Source organism: Desmodus rotundus, chromosome 11 (genome assembly GCF_022682495.2).
Source record: "Desmodus rotundus isolate HL8 chromosome 11, HLdesRot8A.1, whole genome shotgun sequence".
In the NCBI taxonomy this organism is placed as follows: domain Eukaryota; kingdom Metazoa; phylum Chordata; class Mammalia; order Chiroptera; family Phyllostomidae; genus Desmodus; species Desmodus rotundus.
In genome coordinates, this window is record NC_071397.1 from 98,874,556 (window position 1) to 98,892,751 (window position 18,196).

At 49.7% G+C, this 18,196-nt stretch overlaps 1 protein-coding gene across 3 annotated transcripts in view; it reads right to left on the reverse strand.

The window, feature by feature from the left end:
• Window positions 1-18,196, reverse strand: part of PRKN (parkin RBR E3 ubiquitin protein ligase) — an 889,581-nt gene that overhangs the window by 127,904 nt on the left and 743,481 nt on the right. For all 3 annotated transcript variants that reach the window (XM_053913792.1, XM_071219677.1, XM_045188965.2), the window contains one exon: window positions 6,745-6,806. In XM_053913792.1, the coding sequence (XP_053769767.1) occupies window positions 6,745-6,806 (62 nt within the window). The remainder of the gene's footprint in view (window positions 1-6,744; window positions 6,807-18,196) is intronic.

Consider the following 18,196-nt stretch of genomic DNA (forward strand, 5'->3'; position numbering starts at 1 on the left):
CTGCACTGTACGCATTCTATTTACGACACCCTCGGGCATTGAGCGCACAGTCCCTTTTCTAAAGGGAGACAGGTACTCGACCTTACACACCTGGTGACTCGGATCATCAAACAGCACACGCAACATCTGAAATAAAACCTCTGCCTACTGAATGCGTTACTTTTTTAAAAGCATGGTCATATTTATTTAAAAAAAAAACAAGTGACCTAGAGCCAGTCGTGTGTTACTAGTCGCAGACCGAGGAAGGCCCCCGGGGGTAATTTAGACAGGGAGTCAGAGACGCGTGGTCAGCAGAGCGCCCTGGTCAGCTCCCGGCAAGAGGCGGCCGCATCTCCCTCGGCTCCTTTGCACCACTTGCCGGCAGGCGTTGGGAGGGCACTGAAGGGACCCTGCTGTCTCCTCATTGGACAGTTGTGGCAAATGAGCCCTGAGTAGAGCAGGGGGGCCCTACCCATCTGAGGGGGAAGCAGATGCAGCGCAGTGGGGCGACCCATGAGCCCCAGGGGTAAAAAGGAACAGAGGCTGACCCTCTGTGTCCAGGCTTTTGTGCTTCTCGGCATTTTGTAAACAGAGCTAGCCCAGGGGAATGCGGTTCATTCATACCGTGGGCGAGGTCTCTCTGGAATCCATCCCCTTGGTGAGAGCAAGAGCTGCCGGCTCACCAGCAGCCACCTGGGCCGTTAGTCCCGGTGCCGGAGTGAGTGTCTGCTGCATGTGAGCATTGCTACTTACCTGCCAGCTCAGGCTCCGTAAGCTGCTCTTAAAACTACTTTGCCAGTTTCTAGATCCACTTTCTTAATGTGGATTATCCACAGATAGCTAAGATCGCTTAGAGCTGACAACACGATATTTGCAAAAATTTTTGAAAATAAATGTTATTAACAAAGCCTACTACTCTGCACCTAAGGGGAAAAAAAATTAAAAATACTTCCTCCTGTATTTCATCAGAATAGAGTGAACATACCTTTCATTAGTATGAGCTGTCTAGGTGAAATCTCAACTCCTTGCCATGGTTTATATTTTATTTATTTGGGAAGCAAATGATTCAGTCTCTGTGCGTGTTCTCTCATGGATTCTCTTAACAAAGGAAATGTTCATTTTGAAGTATAAATTCCTAGATGTTCCAATAACCTCATATTTGAAGGATCTAAATAGTGAGTCCTGGGCAAGGATAATCGAATGGAGGTTGGATTCAAGTGGTCTGTAGCTGGGCCGAACATTGTTCTACAATGAAACAAGGGTCGCAGGTTCAAGTACCGCATGGGCCACTTAGCTTCTCCTTTCTCGCCGGGCACTGACTGCGTGGTAAATTTGGGGCTCACCTGAGGGCGGGGTCAGGCTGGGGAGGCACAGTGCCTAAACCCCCCACCACGGGGACACCCCTCCACAGGCCTGCCCTACGTCGGAGGGCACAGACGGCTTCCTTGTGATGTGTGAGTCCCATGCTTCATAAGAAAGGAAAGTGAGAAGGAAATTTTACAACTGCATGAAATTTCAAGTACAGGGTAAGAGATGAAACTAAAATCTGAGAAGCTGGCTGATGTGCTGTAGGAGTGAGTCACAGCTGGTCAGCAGCCCGGAGCTGCATGGCAGCCTTTCAAGTGCCCCGAGAGCAGGGAAGGAGGCTGTTTTTGGGCTGCGGTGGAATTTTCCAGAGGATCCTTCGGAGGGCACTCAGGTACAACGGCAAACTCTGGCTTCTGTGAAGTCTTAGCACCAGCACCTGGTGTTCCTCCCCTGGGTCTCATCTCTTACTCCCCTGGGAGGAGAGAAGCTCAGAGACCCTGGTCACCGAGTGATGACTCCGCCACATGCATGTGCCAACCCTGCCCAGGCAGCTGGTTCTCTGTCAGCCCGGGAAGTGGCAGGTGAGGCCACCGAGTCACAGAGGAGTCTGGTCCTTTGCTGAACCTCACCAGGCGGGAAGCCCACAGTCCTGCTGCAGCCCTCAGCTCTGTGGGTCTGAGCCACCCCTCCCCCAACACCGAGCTGCCTCCCCTTTCCTTCCGCCTTCATCAAACACATTTTCAGCTCCCTCTTCCTCAGCCATCTTTTGGAAACTAATGAAAAACAGTTTATTATAGCACTTCTTCTTTGGATTAAAAATGATCAAAAATAACCTTATAGAGGAACGCAAAATTCTGATGAGTCCATTTCCCCTTGCTCTGAAGAGGATGCCCTATTTTCTTTATGTACTAGATTTTTGGTTTTTTTTAAAACACCTCCTTCAATTCTCAGAAATCTTGGTCTAATTTTTCATCATGTGCAGGTGACTGGCCTGGGGGTTGGCGACAGCCGGCGTGGGGGCTGGCCACACTGCTGTTTGCATTCTCTGTCCTGCTGCTGACGGTGTTTTCTGTCACCGACCGGGGAAGTCGGCTGGCTGGCGGAAGGGCTGCGCCTTGTGGGTGACATAGGAACAATCACGTTGGCAGCGGAAGTCAAGTGTGGGCAGGAGCTGATCAAACCACTGAAGTATAATTAGAGCAACAGCTGGTGTCCGAGAATGCGATTTACGATTTTTTTTCATATGTTTCAGATGACAGGATGCCAGCAAGTATCTTGATTTCCAGTGGCTGTGGAATCTTCGGGAAAGGAGGTCAAACCAATTGGCCTCTTGGCCCCTTCTGCAGGCTGTGGCCACGGCAGCTCCCGGCAGGATGGGCCTGACCAGAAGGTGCAGGAATTTATACCATGGCGGGGACGTCAGAGACTTCTGGGGGCTTTGCAGGCAGGAGCGCTGAGTGCAGGCTTCTGACGGGCACCCAGCCAAGGGCAAGGCTGTCACTCACCCTTTACTCTGGTCCCTTCAATAGGGCTGTTGTCTCCAAGTCCATGAGCCTGGCCCACGGAGAAATGGTCTTTGTCTCTGACTTCCTGGGGAGGCACCTCCTCTCAGCGCTTCCTTTTCACTAACACAGCATTTTCACGTCTCCCCCCTTCTGCTCACTCTCCAGGTGGCTGTTCCCCATCCCAGGACAGCTGTTCCCTGTTCCGAGGCAGCAAGGCTGGCTTCCAGGCAATTCTGGGGCCAGCAGAGGGAAGGCTGAGGTTTCATGCTCTGGAAGGTCTGCATAAGCCTCTGGCTGGAGGTGCTCCATGGCTTCATTCCACCGCACACTGAATGAGCCGATGGAAGCTGATGGCCCAGCCAATTAAAGACTGATTTCCCAGATCATGTGGAATAGCTTTAGGCTCATAGCCATGACTTTGAAATGAGCAAGCTTATGGCACCAAGGAAACTTTTTGGAGTGAAGGCTGAGTAAGTTGCCTTGATGGCAAGAGACACACCTGAGATGCCAACAGCCAGGTGAGATGACAATAGCCAGGGGGCCTGGCTGTGCACCTGCTTCCCTCTGAAGAGCGTCAGAATGCATCTACCTTGCTCACATCATCACTTACTTCTGAGACTTAAGCCTCCCCCGTTATCCTTATCCCCAAGCTCTCATCCCTCGATGGGCCTCTACTTCCCCAATGCAAGCCTTCCTCCTCTCTCAAACCTACTTCCCTTCTCCATGTCCCCCAGGACCCCTCCCCCATGACAAACAAACCCTCCCGTGAACCCTGAACTAACAGGAAAGTTCTCAGACCCACAGCCAGCCAATCGCCGAGACCTTTAATCCCACTTCTGAACACTCTCTTCAAACAGAAGAGTCTCTGCCAACCATCTCGTTCTAGCCCGTGTCTGCATTGCAACAAGACGGCCTCTCTTAATGTGTAATCTGGGTGGTGCCACCTGGCTGCTTACAACTTCAAGGAGCTCCCACTGAACTGAGAAGAAAATCCAAACTCTTGACCACGGCCTGCATTCTGGATCATCTGCGTCTTTCCCCGCAGCCCTTTTTGCTCACTTCCTTCCAGCCACACTGAGTCTGGGGAAGTGGCTTGAACAAAGCCAGTTCCTCACCAGCCTGGGGGCCATGGAACATGGGAATGTTCCTCTGCCTGGAATGTCCTTCCGCCCCACTTGTGGGATCCTCGCTCATCGGCAGCGGTGCCCTCTGCGCCCTCCTGGTGCGGGGTTCCTTGGGGCGTCCTCCACAGCGGGTTGGTTACAGCTCGGTCACTGCTGGCTTCCGTTGTAGCCTGCATCTGGACCTGGGCCTGTGACGTCCCTGTTTGCTCTTCTATCCAACCCCAGCACGACAGTACTACAAAACGCTGCTCACAGCATATGCGTGGAGTGAGTGAAGGTTATTTCCTTAAAATTCCAGTGACTGAACTAAGGTGGAGGAAGCTGGCATAAAGGCAGGGACTTCTAAAATGCAAAGTTCCTGCAAGCTCTCCTAACCCTGTGGAATGAAGCTATGCTTGTTCTCCTTAGGGCTCAGCCGGAATGCTGGGGTGACTTTACTGCCTACGGGGTGACAATATCTTTGCCAAGTAGTTTGGCCTTGGTCGGGTGGATGCAAGGTGCTTTATGAATGTAAATTGTATGCACAAGTCAGAGGTAGGGTGAAGCAGCTAAAGTAAATGTATTATTTTAAATTTCAATGAGTTTTAATTGTATTTTTATTATAGGAAAGTAAAGATTTATAGTGCTTAGAGATTTATTTTTAATCCATAGCTTGAAAATCAATGAAAATGGAAAGGAATTGCATTTGGAGATATTAGATAAGTGGGTCAGCATCTCTACTGTCCAGTATTAAATTGAATAATTGACCGGTGTCTGTGCAGGCTTTATAAATTCACTTTTAAGTGAACGTTGCGCTTATTTTAGTGACTTTCTGTTGCTACTAGTTCAATATATTGATGGAGTAGAAATAGCATTTAAATTAGAAACATTTGAGTGTAGTGCTGAATATTTGCATCTTACATTACAACCCCACTTAGAAAAACTAGGAGACGCTCCTTTCCTACAAATGGGAAAGCCAAGTAAGAGAGAGACCCCCATCGCTGTAAAATGTTCATTTCGTCAAGTGATGTAAGTGGCCTCAAGCCTCCAGGGAGAGCCCAGATGCCACCACGCCGCTCAGGTGTTTTGTCACATGTCACCGTGTGTAAAATTCCGCCCTGCGCCCAGCACTCAGTGTCTCTCTGGGTGGTCCCGTTGTTCTGCGCCCAATGCTAACCCCCTAGTGCGGCGTGTGCTGAGCGGTCTGCATGCACGGGCATCGCATGGGTTTCCCCACCAGAACGTGGGCCTGACAGAGGTCTCTTTTTGCTCCTCTACTCCATAACCGAGCATGGCACACAGTACATGAGTACCTGCTGGAGAGAGGGAAAGATGGAAGGAAGGAAGGAAGGAAGGAAGGAAGGAAGGAAGGAAGGAAGGAAAGGGGGAGGTGTGGGTTTCCAGGAAGTGAAGACCACTACTGCAGTGATGCACGACGTTGCCCAGGGCACAGCTCAGCAGGGCGATGGTGATTTGATTGCAGCTGGGTGAGGGGTCTAGGCGATTGGGAAATGGCCTGGGTTTTATGCAAATCAAAGGAGATGATTACAGCTTCTTCTCTCCCTACCCATCACCCAGTGACTGAAACGCACAGGAACATCGGTGAGCACTGGCAGAAGTCAGAGCAGAAGGCCCCACTGCCTGAGCAGCACCGCCAGGGCAGCCGGCGGGGAGGCCGCTCTCAGGGCGTCACCGGCAATGGCTGTGGAGGCAGGTGTTTCCATAAACAGGTATGGCGGGGGAGCTGGTTATTGATTCTTACCCTCAATAAAGGGTCATTGATTCCGTTCACATTTAAAGCAACACTTACACCTGCGATTTGGGAAAGTTGCAGTGTGCAATTGTGAAGGAGTCATAATGTAACCTGTTAATAAAAGGAGTTGAAAACCACTCCAGTTTTTTAAATCCCCCTCTAATCCTCATACTGTTTGTAATCTCCTACTGGAAACGGGCATCCAACGTTACCACAAACACGTACTGAAGAAAAACACACGGACCAAAACCTCATCGACAAAGCTGGGCCACTGCATCTCATTTGCGTGTCCTCTGAGCCGAGCTGGCAAAGGCCACCTTTGGGGGCAAAGTCAGTAGCAGAGTGTGAGGCGGGTCACCCACCACGCTGTCTACTAGGTGTATTCCAAGGACGACTTGCCACGTAAAGATTTAACATTATAATACGGATCCTGTAATCCATATAAGGGGTAAGAGATTTGTGCAGTGAAAAGTATGTGTTCTGTGTGCATATGCTACTTACAAATACCACATGAGATATTATATATCTAACACGTATATTATTTAGCATCCCGAATCTTTTACTTAGCACATCTATGGAGAAGCTGACAGGTCTCACTGAGCACACACAGCATTTAAATGGCGCCCCTTAAATGGGGTGACTGTGTACAGAAGTCACAGGGTCACGTCCCGCGGCGGCAGGGAAATGTAGATGACATGCAGGAAGCACACACCCCGGTGAAGAGAGCAGGCCGTTGGCCCGAGGACATCAGGCTGTCTGTGCTGAGTGGTCCCCCGGGCATAACTCCGCGGCACTGGTTTGTTTGCTTACCTGCCCTTGCTACCTGCTCCTGCTGGCGTCGGGGAGGACACGCTCTGGCAGAGAGCAGATGTGCCAATTAATACCCTGTCGGGTCTGATGGATGGGAGAGGGTAGGAGTGTCTGCACACCGCTCTCCGGCGTGGCTTTCTTCCCCATTTGAGGTGCCGAGGAACAGGAGACACTGCCTTCCCGGAAGGAGCCCCAGCTGTCTCACTGTCTGTCTTCCCCCCAACCCCAGACCCTCGGACCCTCGGACCCTCGGACCCTCAGAGCAGCCTTGGAGGAGCTCACTCACCTGCTCTTCTCCGAGAACCCGGAAGTGATGGAGCTCTTTAATCAAGGAGTTGGGGCAGCCGGCTGTTGGAAAAAGAAATGAGTTACAAACATGTCATTCCCATTCTCTGGTGCAATGTGTTCTGACAAACAGGTGTGACTGTCGACTACCTGCAAAACCCTGGGGCTACCTGCAAACCCCTTTCTAACCAACCACCAAAAAGCCACACCTTCTAGGGAGGGAGCTGGTGGCTGCCTGGCCCCCAACTGGGACTCTCTGGGAAGGAGTCAACCATGGAGGGGGTGGGGGGCCCAGGCCTGTCTTGCCTTCCCATTGTGACCTGGCCTTTGGGTACTGACCCTGGTAAACAGCTAGGGCTTTGTGAGGCCAGAGAGGGGAGTTGGGGAGTACAGGCTCATTGTGCGTATTTGTCATGTCCTGCTTCCTCCCCTCCGGGCTGGGGCGGGGACGTTGGGAGGAACTGAGAACGGTGTGGAGAATGTACTTGAAGTATCAGGGGTTACCTTGTAAATTATGCATTTGTCTAACCACTGAGCCATACACCTGAAACCAATAGAAGATAATACTGAATGCCAATGGTAATTGAAACGTTAAAAAAAAAAAAAGCAAATCCTGAACAGAAAAGAGAGTGAAGCCGGGCAGATGGACGCCCGCCCTCTTGGGACTTGGTTCTGGGTCAGAGCCTCGCCTAGTCCTCCAGGGGGCGCTCTCCAGGCCTAAACACCGTGCAGCTCGGTGTGGAAAGGGTCTCCAGCGGGAACGATCTGCATGGGACCGCCACAGTCTCCCGTTGCCCGTCACCTCCGAGTGTCACCCACCAACGGCAGCCTCGTCAAGCAGCCACGTGTTCTCTCTTCAGTGGCAAAAGGAAACACACAGACACACGTGTGCCAGTGCACACTTGCTTATCACTTAAAATAGGCTCCGCCCTGTCTCTAATAGAGTTGTTCCGCAGTACTAGTGTGCGGGCATTTGTAGCAGTAGCCCTGGAAACAAAACTGACGTAAGAACCTGGTTCTCTGAGGTTAGTTAGATCTGAGGCTGGCATAAACTGTCGCGGTTTCCGATGTGGAATTGAGTCGCACGCAAAAGGCACCAAAGGCATTGCTCCTGTTAGGGAGTTTGTGATGTCCCCTAGGGTTGGCGGGGGCAGGGGACAGGCTGGGCACGCTGGTCTGGGGAGGGCAGGCCGAGTTCGGGGGCTGTGGGCCTCCCGGGGGCGACAGAGGCATCCTTTGCAAGAGAGGTAAGATTTGAGCTTTCCTCCAGAAGGCAGGATTAAAAGCAACACGCAAAAAGTAACAGCAGCAGCCTTTGGCTCAATATAAGGAAGTTCGTGATTTAGAAATGGAACGCATCGCCTCCTAACCCGGTAACTGGAGGTTTTCACACACAGGCTCAATGGCTACTTATGCAGGATAAGTATCATTAGTATCATAAGCATCATTTCAGAGATGAATTTGGCGGGGTCAGTGCCGATTCTGAAAGTGTGTGGTCATGTAGAATGCTGGGACACAGCTTTACTCTTAGATATTAGGTTTGATGTAGTCCTTGCTATTATACTATTTCATACTCGGAGAAAGCAGTTCCTAAATGTAACCAGTTGATACCATCACCTGACGATAGCCCCAGAAAATAAATGACAATGCCGAGGGAAGTATTTTGGTGAAAAACATAGTAAATAAATTGCTACAGCCATGCCCATGACAATGAAGACAGACAGCTAGAGCCTCGATGTTAGGAGACTCCTCTGAGCTGTGCTTCTCGGCCTGCCGGCCACAGCGCCTCATCGTCTGCGTGTCTCTGGAGAAGCCGCTCATTTCAGAGTTGCTATTCTGATGACCGGCTCATCAATTAGGAAAATTATACTCTGCATCACTGGGTTGCTTGACTGAAATTCAACCACAAGCTGCTGTGGAAATTCGGCCTCACGTCAGCTCTTGACTTTGAGCTGTCTTTGGTGTTGGGAGAAAGCAATCCTACTCAGTTTTGCAAAATGCAGGAGGAAAGGATACGGCAGAGCGAACTCCAGGGATGGTTCCCAGCGTGGGAGAGCGCCAGTGTCGATTGCCCAGCTTGCAAGGGGCAGGTTAGCAGGGAGGAGTAGGGGGAGCAGGGAGCCTGCACAACCGGTGGAGGCGGCCAAGATCAGAAACCCGGGGTCCACCCGTCAGGGCCCCGTTTGTACCCCAGCCCACAGTTCAGGCTCAGAACCTCACAGATTACATTCAGAGTTCACGTGACTACTTTGGGCTTTGTGTCTTCATTTAACTCATCAATTTTCCTGTGGGCCTTCTGGTTGTATAAACACAAAATGCCGGTACCTAAATTTATATCTGGACATATTTAAGGAATGTTATTTAAAAAAATAATTGTATTCAACCATAGAAATGTTTGAGGGTTATTTTTTTTCCCTTCCCAAGTGATCCTTTACATCCTTCAAATTTGACTTACTTTAACGCCAGGTAAAATAAGAGATGGAATTTAAAATTAGCCTACCTTCTGCATTTGCATTCCAATGTTCTCCTAAGACACAAATGAGGATTGACGCCAATACCAACATCCTTAACAGAAGACTGGATAATTACCTGCAACACCTGGTGGGCTCAATGGACCGTAAAAACAAGGGTCGACATAGCACGCAGTTAGGAGGGAAGGGTTGGAAGGGGTCAAGGTGCTGAAGGAGACCATGGGGGGGGGCGCGGCGTCTGTAACTGCTCATCACAGAAACGTCAATGTGGAAAACAGACAGGCACAGACTTAGCTCAAAGGCGGAGGTTAAAAATAACGAAACTGGAGACAGAAGCCACACCTCTGGGAGGCAGTAGTACTGGGAGGAAGGGGAAGGACAAAGTTGGTGGGGGTGGCAGGGAGGGAAAAAGGGTCTGACAAACCAAGACCACACAGGGGTGGGTGTTCAGGGGGACGGGCACCCCTTTTACCCAAACTCCTCACGTGGGATCTACACACTCTGACAGTGGAGTTGTCTGCCGCCCGGCCCACAGCGCGGCCTCACAGGGCCCAGCAGCACCGGCCTCAGCCCCGGTCAGGACCTCTGCTCTCAACCTAACAGTTAAGAGTCTTGTTAAGCCCTGGCCAGTGTGGCTCAGTTGGTTGGAGCACTGTCCTGTAACCAAAAGGTTATGGGTCCAATCCCTTGTTGGAGAGTGGATGAGAGGCAACTGATTGAGGTTTCTTCCTCTCTCCCTCTCTCTCCCTCTTCCCCTCTCTCTAAAAGCCATGACAAAATGCCCTTGAGTGGGGACAAAGACAAAAGAACCGTGTTGAAATACGTGCACTGACTACCGTGCCACCCCCAGGCTCACTAAGAGTAAACGCCGAGGCCATGGCAGTGGCCGAGCAGGTCGTCTGCGCTGGGCCCCCGGCCTCATCCCCAGCGCTCCTTCTCCCGTGCTCATCACGCTTTGGCCATGCTGGCCTGCGCTCTGTCCCTGAACACCCAGGCAGGGTGCCGTCCCCGGGGCCTGTGGGCTTGCTGCCCCCCATCCACAATGCACTTGGCCTTGGTATGTGCATGGAGCTCCGTCCGCTCTCCTCAGGCTGCCTTCTCAGCGAGGCCCGTCTGCATTCCCCACACCGCATCCCTGTCGCATTTCCCCACAGCGCTCCCCTCCCTCCAACGTGCTGCACACGGCCTGTTCTTTACCCTCTGTCTGCCTCCTGCTGCTGAAATGCCACGGTGACGAGTACAGGGACCGGCTGTCGGGTCATTGCGTGCCTGGCTGTACGAGAGGTTCACCAGCAGGTGCTTCATGAATGAGTCATCGACCTTGCCACTCCCCACCTAGCTCAGAGATGACAGTACCTGTGAGAGTATCCCGTACCCCCTCCCCCTTCCTCATCCCAGAGGCCTCAGCTCTGACCTCCAGCCCTGCATGCTTGCTTTTTGGTTAAATAGATTTCTGATCTTTCACCTCTCACCTCTCACACATGGGACGATGCCAATGATGCTGAAACCCATGACTCCTTCGTCCGCCACTGCAGCTGCTTTGCTGGCACCCCCTTGTCCAGCTCTGGGCAGGCACCACCTGTTTTCCCTTCTCCGTCCCCATCCTACCAATCTCAGCTCGTGTGGCCGTGGGTGACAGACAGATCCTCTAACAGAAATGACGCCATCTGCCTGACGCTGCGTCCCTGTTGAGAGCGGTGCCACTGCAGGTCCAGGGCCCACTCGCCGTGGAGCCTGCGTGCAGCTTGCCCATCTCTGTCTTGTCCAGCACCCTCCTTCTCCCTGGGAGACTCTTCCAAATGCTCACACCTCTTCTCCATCAGTCTGTGACACTTCACTCTCAAAGGGCGACCTCACCCGACCAAGCCCAGTGGGTGAAGCTACTACAGTGGACAGACTGGACGTGGCACGGCTGAAGAAGGCGTCGGTAAGCTTGAAAAAAGATGAAAAGAAAGTCTCCAAACTGAAATGCAGAAAAAATAGAATGAAGAAAATGGAATAGAATATCCAGGAATGTGGGGCAGTTTCAAAGTAGTAACATTCGTAAGTGGAGTCCCGGAAAGAGGAAGAAGGGAGGATAGAGCGGAGGAATTATTTGAAATAACAGTGCCTGGGAACTCAGACCAAGCATGCCAAAGAGTGGAGTGAAATATTTAAAACACTGAAACAAAAATGCCATTGACCTAGAATTCTGTATCCAGCAAAATTATCCTTCCCGAGTGAGGACTTTCCTGGACAAGGCTGAGGGAGTTCCTTGTCTTTAGACCCTCTGTGCCAGCAGTGGTAACAGAAGCTCTTCGGGCAGAAGGAAGATGGGGTAGGTCAGAAGTTTGGACCTGCATAGAGAAAGAGAGAGCACTGAAGAGGAATAAAGGGAGGTAAGTAAGAGCTTTTATTTTTCTGATTCTCAATGGGTTTGAAAGATAACTTTAATAATGGTAAAGACGCACTGGGTGATTACAGTGCATACTTAAGGGAAATCAGTGATAGCGATGTCACAAAGGATTCAAAGGCAGAATTGGGAGTGCCCTCTTATAACACATCTGCAATACACATATTCTTTTTTCTATTGATCTTTGAAAGTGGACTTAGGTTAATTACAATATTCAATATATATCATAAACTTTAGGACAACTATTAAAAATTTTTATTATTTACATACACTGATTAATAGATAAGAGATTGTCTGAGTAGTAAAAAAAAAAAAAAATTTTTTTAAAATACCAAAAAAGAAACAAAGGTTAGCTACTGAGTCATTTCTACCATGAGGAGAAATGAAAGAATTTGCAGGCGATTCATCAAGCCAAAGCCCCGAGACTGTCTCGGACGGTGGGTTTCTGAGTGGTTGTGATGGGGGACCTGACACTTCTCTCTTGTCTTGTGTGGATTAGAGGGTGGGGACCGTTACTCATCTCGGGAGGACAAACGAGCAGCTTTGATTTGGAAACATATTAAACAGTGGTTTTGGGGTGAGAGACACTGAATAGTATGATGGGTACTACACTAGAACTTCAACTTGTACTGACGTCCTTGCTTGAAAATAAAATTGCCGAGGGGATAACTAGGCATTGGTGCGGTACCCCGTGCTGCCTCTGGTTGGACACAGGAGGAGGAGAAGCATAACACCGCCTGTGACGTTTTCGTAGATCTACCTGGATTGAAAGAACACATTAAATGGGAACACGTCTGTGACCAAAGAGTGTGAATAAAATCAGGACTGTGGGAGGCACCGACATGCCTGTGAGGACAGAGGGTCCTTCCTAACATGTCCTGGAAGGGCCACCAGCATCCTGATGAGATGCACACTGGTTGTCACTGTCCTGTTATCCCCTCTCCCCACTCTCTCTCAGTGGGGGGTCCCACCATCTCTTTACCCAGCGTGGGAGTATGGAGGAAACACACAGTTCTAGCTTGCCCAGCGTCCCCCACTCCCAGGTACCCGGCCCAGGAGGCAGCGAGGGCAATGATGAAGCAGGCAGAGGGGAAGGAAATGAAAGGGTGTTCATCTCTACCACTAACGGGCTGTGTTATCTTCTCCCTGTGAAAGGGGAGTAAGATGCTGCGCTTGTGAGGCTGCTGTCCCCGCTGTGCGCGTCTGGGTGTGTGCCTGCCCAGCCCTGCTCCTGCCCACAGGAGGCTCTAGTGACCAGCAGCTGCTGTTGCGAGGCTGGGGAGGGCAGGAGGGTGTGTGAGGCTGGACTTGAAAGGGCTGTTCTGTTCTTGTCCCAGAAACACCATTTTTTCCCAGACCCCAAGAATTTACAGGCCAGTTTTGTTAAAGAAGCCCAGCATCCAATTAAGTAATTGAGATTTATTGTGACAGTATGCTGAAAGACAATCGATTACCAAACACGTATATATGTATGTGTGTGCATAAGTGTACGCATGTATAGGAAATGTATATATGCATAGGAAATGTATATATGTATATGTGTGCATAAGTGTATACATGTATATGAAATGTATATATGTATAGGAAATGTATATATGTATATGAAATGTATATATGTATAGGAAATGATCAGATCACATATGCGTAGAAAAGGATGGGTAGTATAATTTAAGGCTCTAAGTTTTTAAATTAATTTGTGTATTCCTTTATTCGCTAGAATAATCTAAATGATTAATAAGCAACTTGATAATTTTATTTGATTATCGTGAGGCTTTAGGACATATTTTTACCGTCAAACGAACTGGAAGGCTTTTGTTTTGTTTTCTTTTGTTTTGATCTCACTGGTCATTCCAAATTGCATCCTTTGAGACAATAATGAACATAACTGAAGCCCCAGGTCCCCAAACACATCCGCTTTTCCAAACATGCAAAAGGGAAACGAACTCAAATTTCCGATAAAAGGGCCAGTTAGCAACTGCCCGCCATGCCTTCTGCTCCTCCTCCTGAGCGAGCCAGAACACACAGGACCGCGTCACTTGCGTACACAGTCAGCAGATGGATGGTTATGGCAAACAGGCTGTGGCTTAAAAACAAATATTCCCCGGAGATGTCAAAGGAAAGAACTGACAATATGTAATTCCGTTTCACCAGAGCTGATCTAGGTTTCATTGGGGGGCGGGTGGGGTGGGGCGAGGGAAAGGGCTCTGTTTTCTCCTCACAGCGGCTCTGTCACGTTCAATGGGACTTTCCTTCGGCCACCCAGGTTGTAAACGAACCCAACGATGGAGCTGAGCAATCCACACTCCTACCTTGAAATCCTGCCCTTGAATCCCAGACTCCATGCCCTGCTCTTTGCCCCGTGATAATGGTGTAATGAACACAGTTGCTAGATTTGGCCTGTAAAAATGCCACAGTTCAGAATTTCCTACACTACGCATTTTAGCCCTCAAACCGCCAAGATTAGTCTAAGAAGCCTGAGCGCACTTTTTGTATTTAGGGTGGGAGAATACACTACCGTAGCGACATTAAAAATCTACGCACGACAAAAAAGGGAAGCTAAACGAGATTTCAGAGGTTGACTGTGACCGTCCTGGAGTGACTATTAAAACACGGACAAGAAGGGACTATGGGCACAGGCTTTCCTTGGTGGTGGAGCCAGACTGTCACCACGCTCAACAAAAAGACGAACATCCCTCTCTGTGCGATGGCACGTACACAGCTCACACCAGTGAGAACTCACTAAACTGACTTCGAAAGCATGGTGGGGCCCACGCTTCTAATTGTTGGTTAATATCCTCTTTTCCACCTTGAATGCAGGGTCCTTGCGGATGGGCTCTCGCCTGGGGACAGTGGTCTGCTCACTGCAAGACCGAGGACCCGACCTCTCTCAGCATCCGGCACAGGGCAGAACTCAATAAACACTCGCTGAGCAGGTACATCAATTAAGGGGTGAAAGCCTGTGCCTTGTCATTATCACAAATGAGAGCATGGGGCAACAGATGACTTTTCAACCTGTGTCCAGTTATATATAAGGGCCTGTGAGTCAACGTCTATTTGCCCCAGGGCCGGTTTTGTAAAGTCTCCCAAACGGACTATTGTAGATTTTAAGCACAAGGTTTAATTTTTTAGATACAAAATATTAGTAAACTGCTGTTCAAACAAAAAAGAGTTCTTCACGAGTTCCATTTCCTAATGGTCTTGTCAAAATAAAGCTTGTTTTCAACAAGAGCAGAGCCCTGTTTCCAGTGGACAGTGGAGGCCAGGCTGCTGAGTGGGTTCAAGTGCGGCCCCCCCGACCGGCAGTCGCTCAGACTTCGTGGGAGCGTCAAGTACTGCCCTCAAGACAGCCACCTGGAGCCATCTGATGACTTCGTTCATATCAGTGACAATCAGAGCTAAGTCGCAGATTTTATGGCTTTGGTGGCATTTAATATCTTCAAAGATTAAAGCCAGATTTATGTAATGCAGAGTCATGTGTTAAAGAATGAAAATATCTTAGATTTGAAAGAACTCTTAGCCAGACCAACCTCTCTCTCAGAGCAGAATCCTCTTCTACAACATCCACAATCCCTGTCTTAGGGACTCCGTCTCGAGACCCCCAGTGACAGGGTCAGGGGACCTGCTGGAAACCCCCATTGTAGTTGTGGATCCTTCTCGTGGTCAGGTGAGTTTTCCTCGACCCTAGTTCTAGTCTTGGGGCGGGAGAGATCACAGCCAACCCTTCGAAGCCCGTACTAAGCTTCTCCTTCCTGGGGTCCCCATGTGCACACGGAAACCCCCATCTGTGACAGCTCACTGAACGAATCGGCAGAGTGTGTGAAATGTATAGCAAGCTTCTACACGGTCATTTCCCTTCCCCCTTCCCTTAGATTTGACCTTGTAGTTGACAAGGTCCCTGTGCAGCCACAGTACCCGGAAGTCAGTCTCCCGTTTCTTTGCTGTTGCCACCTTCACTCCTGCATTCAGTGTCACACACCTGACCGGGTGCTGGGGAGCCTGAGGGGAACAGGACAGGTCACACCTGTGACTTCAGGGAGTTATCGTCCAAGGGGGCTTTAAGGGGCACCATCTTGCTGTTGAAGGTCAGGTGTCTTCGACAAGAGTTCTCCCACTTGGCTTAGTTCACTGTCTCCTTTCACCTTTGACGTCAGACTGGTGGGCTTCCTTCCACCCTCCTGGTAAGGGTTCTACAATGCCCCCTTGGAGGATGAGAGGGGTCCAGGGCAGGGCCCCGCCTGCCTAGCTGAACACTCCCTTGCCAATTCTTGCTCTCTTTCACCTCCCTGAAGGTCAACCTGCCGTCCTTAAAACGCTCTCCCTGAACTTAGGATTCACTTCACTATCCTCTCCCCCATCCCTTTACTTCTACACTCTCTTTGTTGTCCCTTCCTTCCTCTTCTGCCTGCAGTCACTCTGGTTCTAACTCTCTGCCCCACGGTTAGCCGCCCGACTGAACAGAACCCCTGTGTGTGACTTCCCGCTGCCTGCCGTGCCAGCTCATCGTGTGAACCCCCAGGTCCCACCATCGCTTTCAAGTCCAGAAGGTTTGTGGTGAGCACAAGTGACACCCTCTGCATTCAGTTCTGGTGACGCCGAGTTGGTGCCCGTGATGACACAGGCTTTAAGAGTGCTCACACTACTACTTTTTTGTACTTGTTCGCTGGAGCTGTAAGCAAAGTCACTGCTTTTCAATTTCTGAGACTCAATCTTCCCTCCCTTTAAAGTTAACAAAAAGTCTCTCTCCAGAGCTCCTGGCTCTGACTGTCCTTTCCTCACGGTGTCTCAGAGGCTCCCGGCAGTGGCTCTGGGACGAGGCACAGAAAGGTTTGGTCCAGACACTTCGGAAAGAGGTCCTTGTTCTGTGCGGTTGTTCTTCCCTTCCTGTCGCTTCCCTATTCTTTCCTGCCCTTGACCCAGTTTTAAAAGCCTGGGTAGTTATCTTTGGTCACTTACTTTAGACTCCCCCGTTGTCCTGGGCTTATCCAGATGATCCACTCACGGGTTGTGCTCACCTACTGCTTTCTCCCGGGTATGAAACGCCTTATTCTTCTCTCAAGCCTGCTCCCTAAAAGCTGAGCTCCCTGGAAATAAAAGTAAGTCGCCTGTCTGGCATTAAACATGAATTTAAAAAGTGTATTTTAAAAAACATATGAAGACAGAATTGAATCCTATGTTTTTAAACGGTATCTCTGAAACTGGAGATTTTATTTTGGTTAGTATCTGTTACCACTATTTAATTTTGTTCCCATACCCTAAAGACTATTTCACAATGTAACTGGGAATTGTCTAAGGAAAATCCCTTGCAAAGTTGTGGATTATTTCCATGAAGTCACTGATAGCTACTCACACACACACACACACCACACTCACACCCAAAACACCTTCGGGGAGATTAACCGAACGAAAACTCAGCTGAATTTCCTCAACAGCCAAACTGTGAAACAGAAAGATCATTTGGAAAATACACTCCAATAAAAAGCATTAAAACCCACATGAGTCCTCAATCAGTATTTTTGCTTTTAAATTCCTTGCAAACATCACGAGGGCATTTACGACATCCTTTGTGTTCCGTGGAGACCTGTGAGCGCCCAGGCTTGGGGCAAAATCTGAAGTGGGTCTCATCTCCCTGATGTGCTACTGGGACTGGTCAGGTGACACAAATAATCACAATTTGCATACTGCAGCTGTATGGTGTGAAGCACTTTGAGGATTAATTCCTTGCTTGGCCACAGCTTAGAATCCCTAACACAGGCTTGGCGACAGTGGTTACCTTCTGTCTTCCCTTTAAACACACCTTTGAAAAGGAAACTGGCGAAGGATGAAAAAAAGCATCAAAAATAAATGATGGCTCAATGTGAGCAAAGACAAGGTACCCAAGCACTGAGCAGCTACCTGTGATGAGAAGCCAAAGCAGGGCAGGTGGGCTGCTGCAGGCTGCGCCTGTGCAGGGCTTCCCCGGGCTCCCGCCATCCCAGGGAAGCCCGGCTGCTCGCGGTCTCGCGCTTCGCTGAAGCAGCCATTTCTGAGTTAGCCTGAGAGCCAGGCGTGGACACGTCCGTGGGAATTCAAGGCATCTCGGCAGAGCAGTTGCGTTCACAGTCAGCAGTAGGACTTTCCGTAATCAAATTCAAAGCATTATGGCTTTGATAAATAAAATCAAGCTTATCTGCATAATTTCTCTCTGCTGAGAAATTGTTTATGCCTATGAAGGATTATGTATGCATTGTTTTTCGATGGCAAACAGAGTAGATCTGAGACATCCCAAACCAGGTAAAAATGAACCTGAACCTAGTCACCTTTCACCTAGCAACCTCGCTCGGGCAGGTGTATACCTGAGAAACTTACAGTTACCCAAGGAGATACATATAGGAGCATTTACTGCAACGTTTTTGAAACAACAGCAACAGTGAAAGAAGACACGTGGGATGGCCCTTGATAGGAGAGAGAACTTCACTCAGCAAGTACCCGGTGTGCATCCGCTATGTGCCAGGCACCGTTCGGGTGCTTGGGTCACATTAGTGCCCGAAAAATGAAACAGACAAAACTTCTTCCTGGAGCTTGTGCTCTAGCGGGGAGAAAGAGAATAGAAA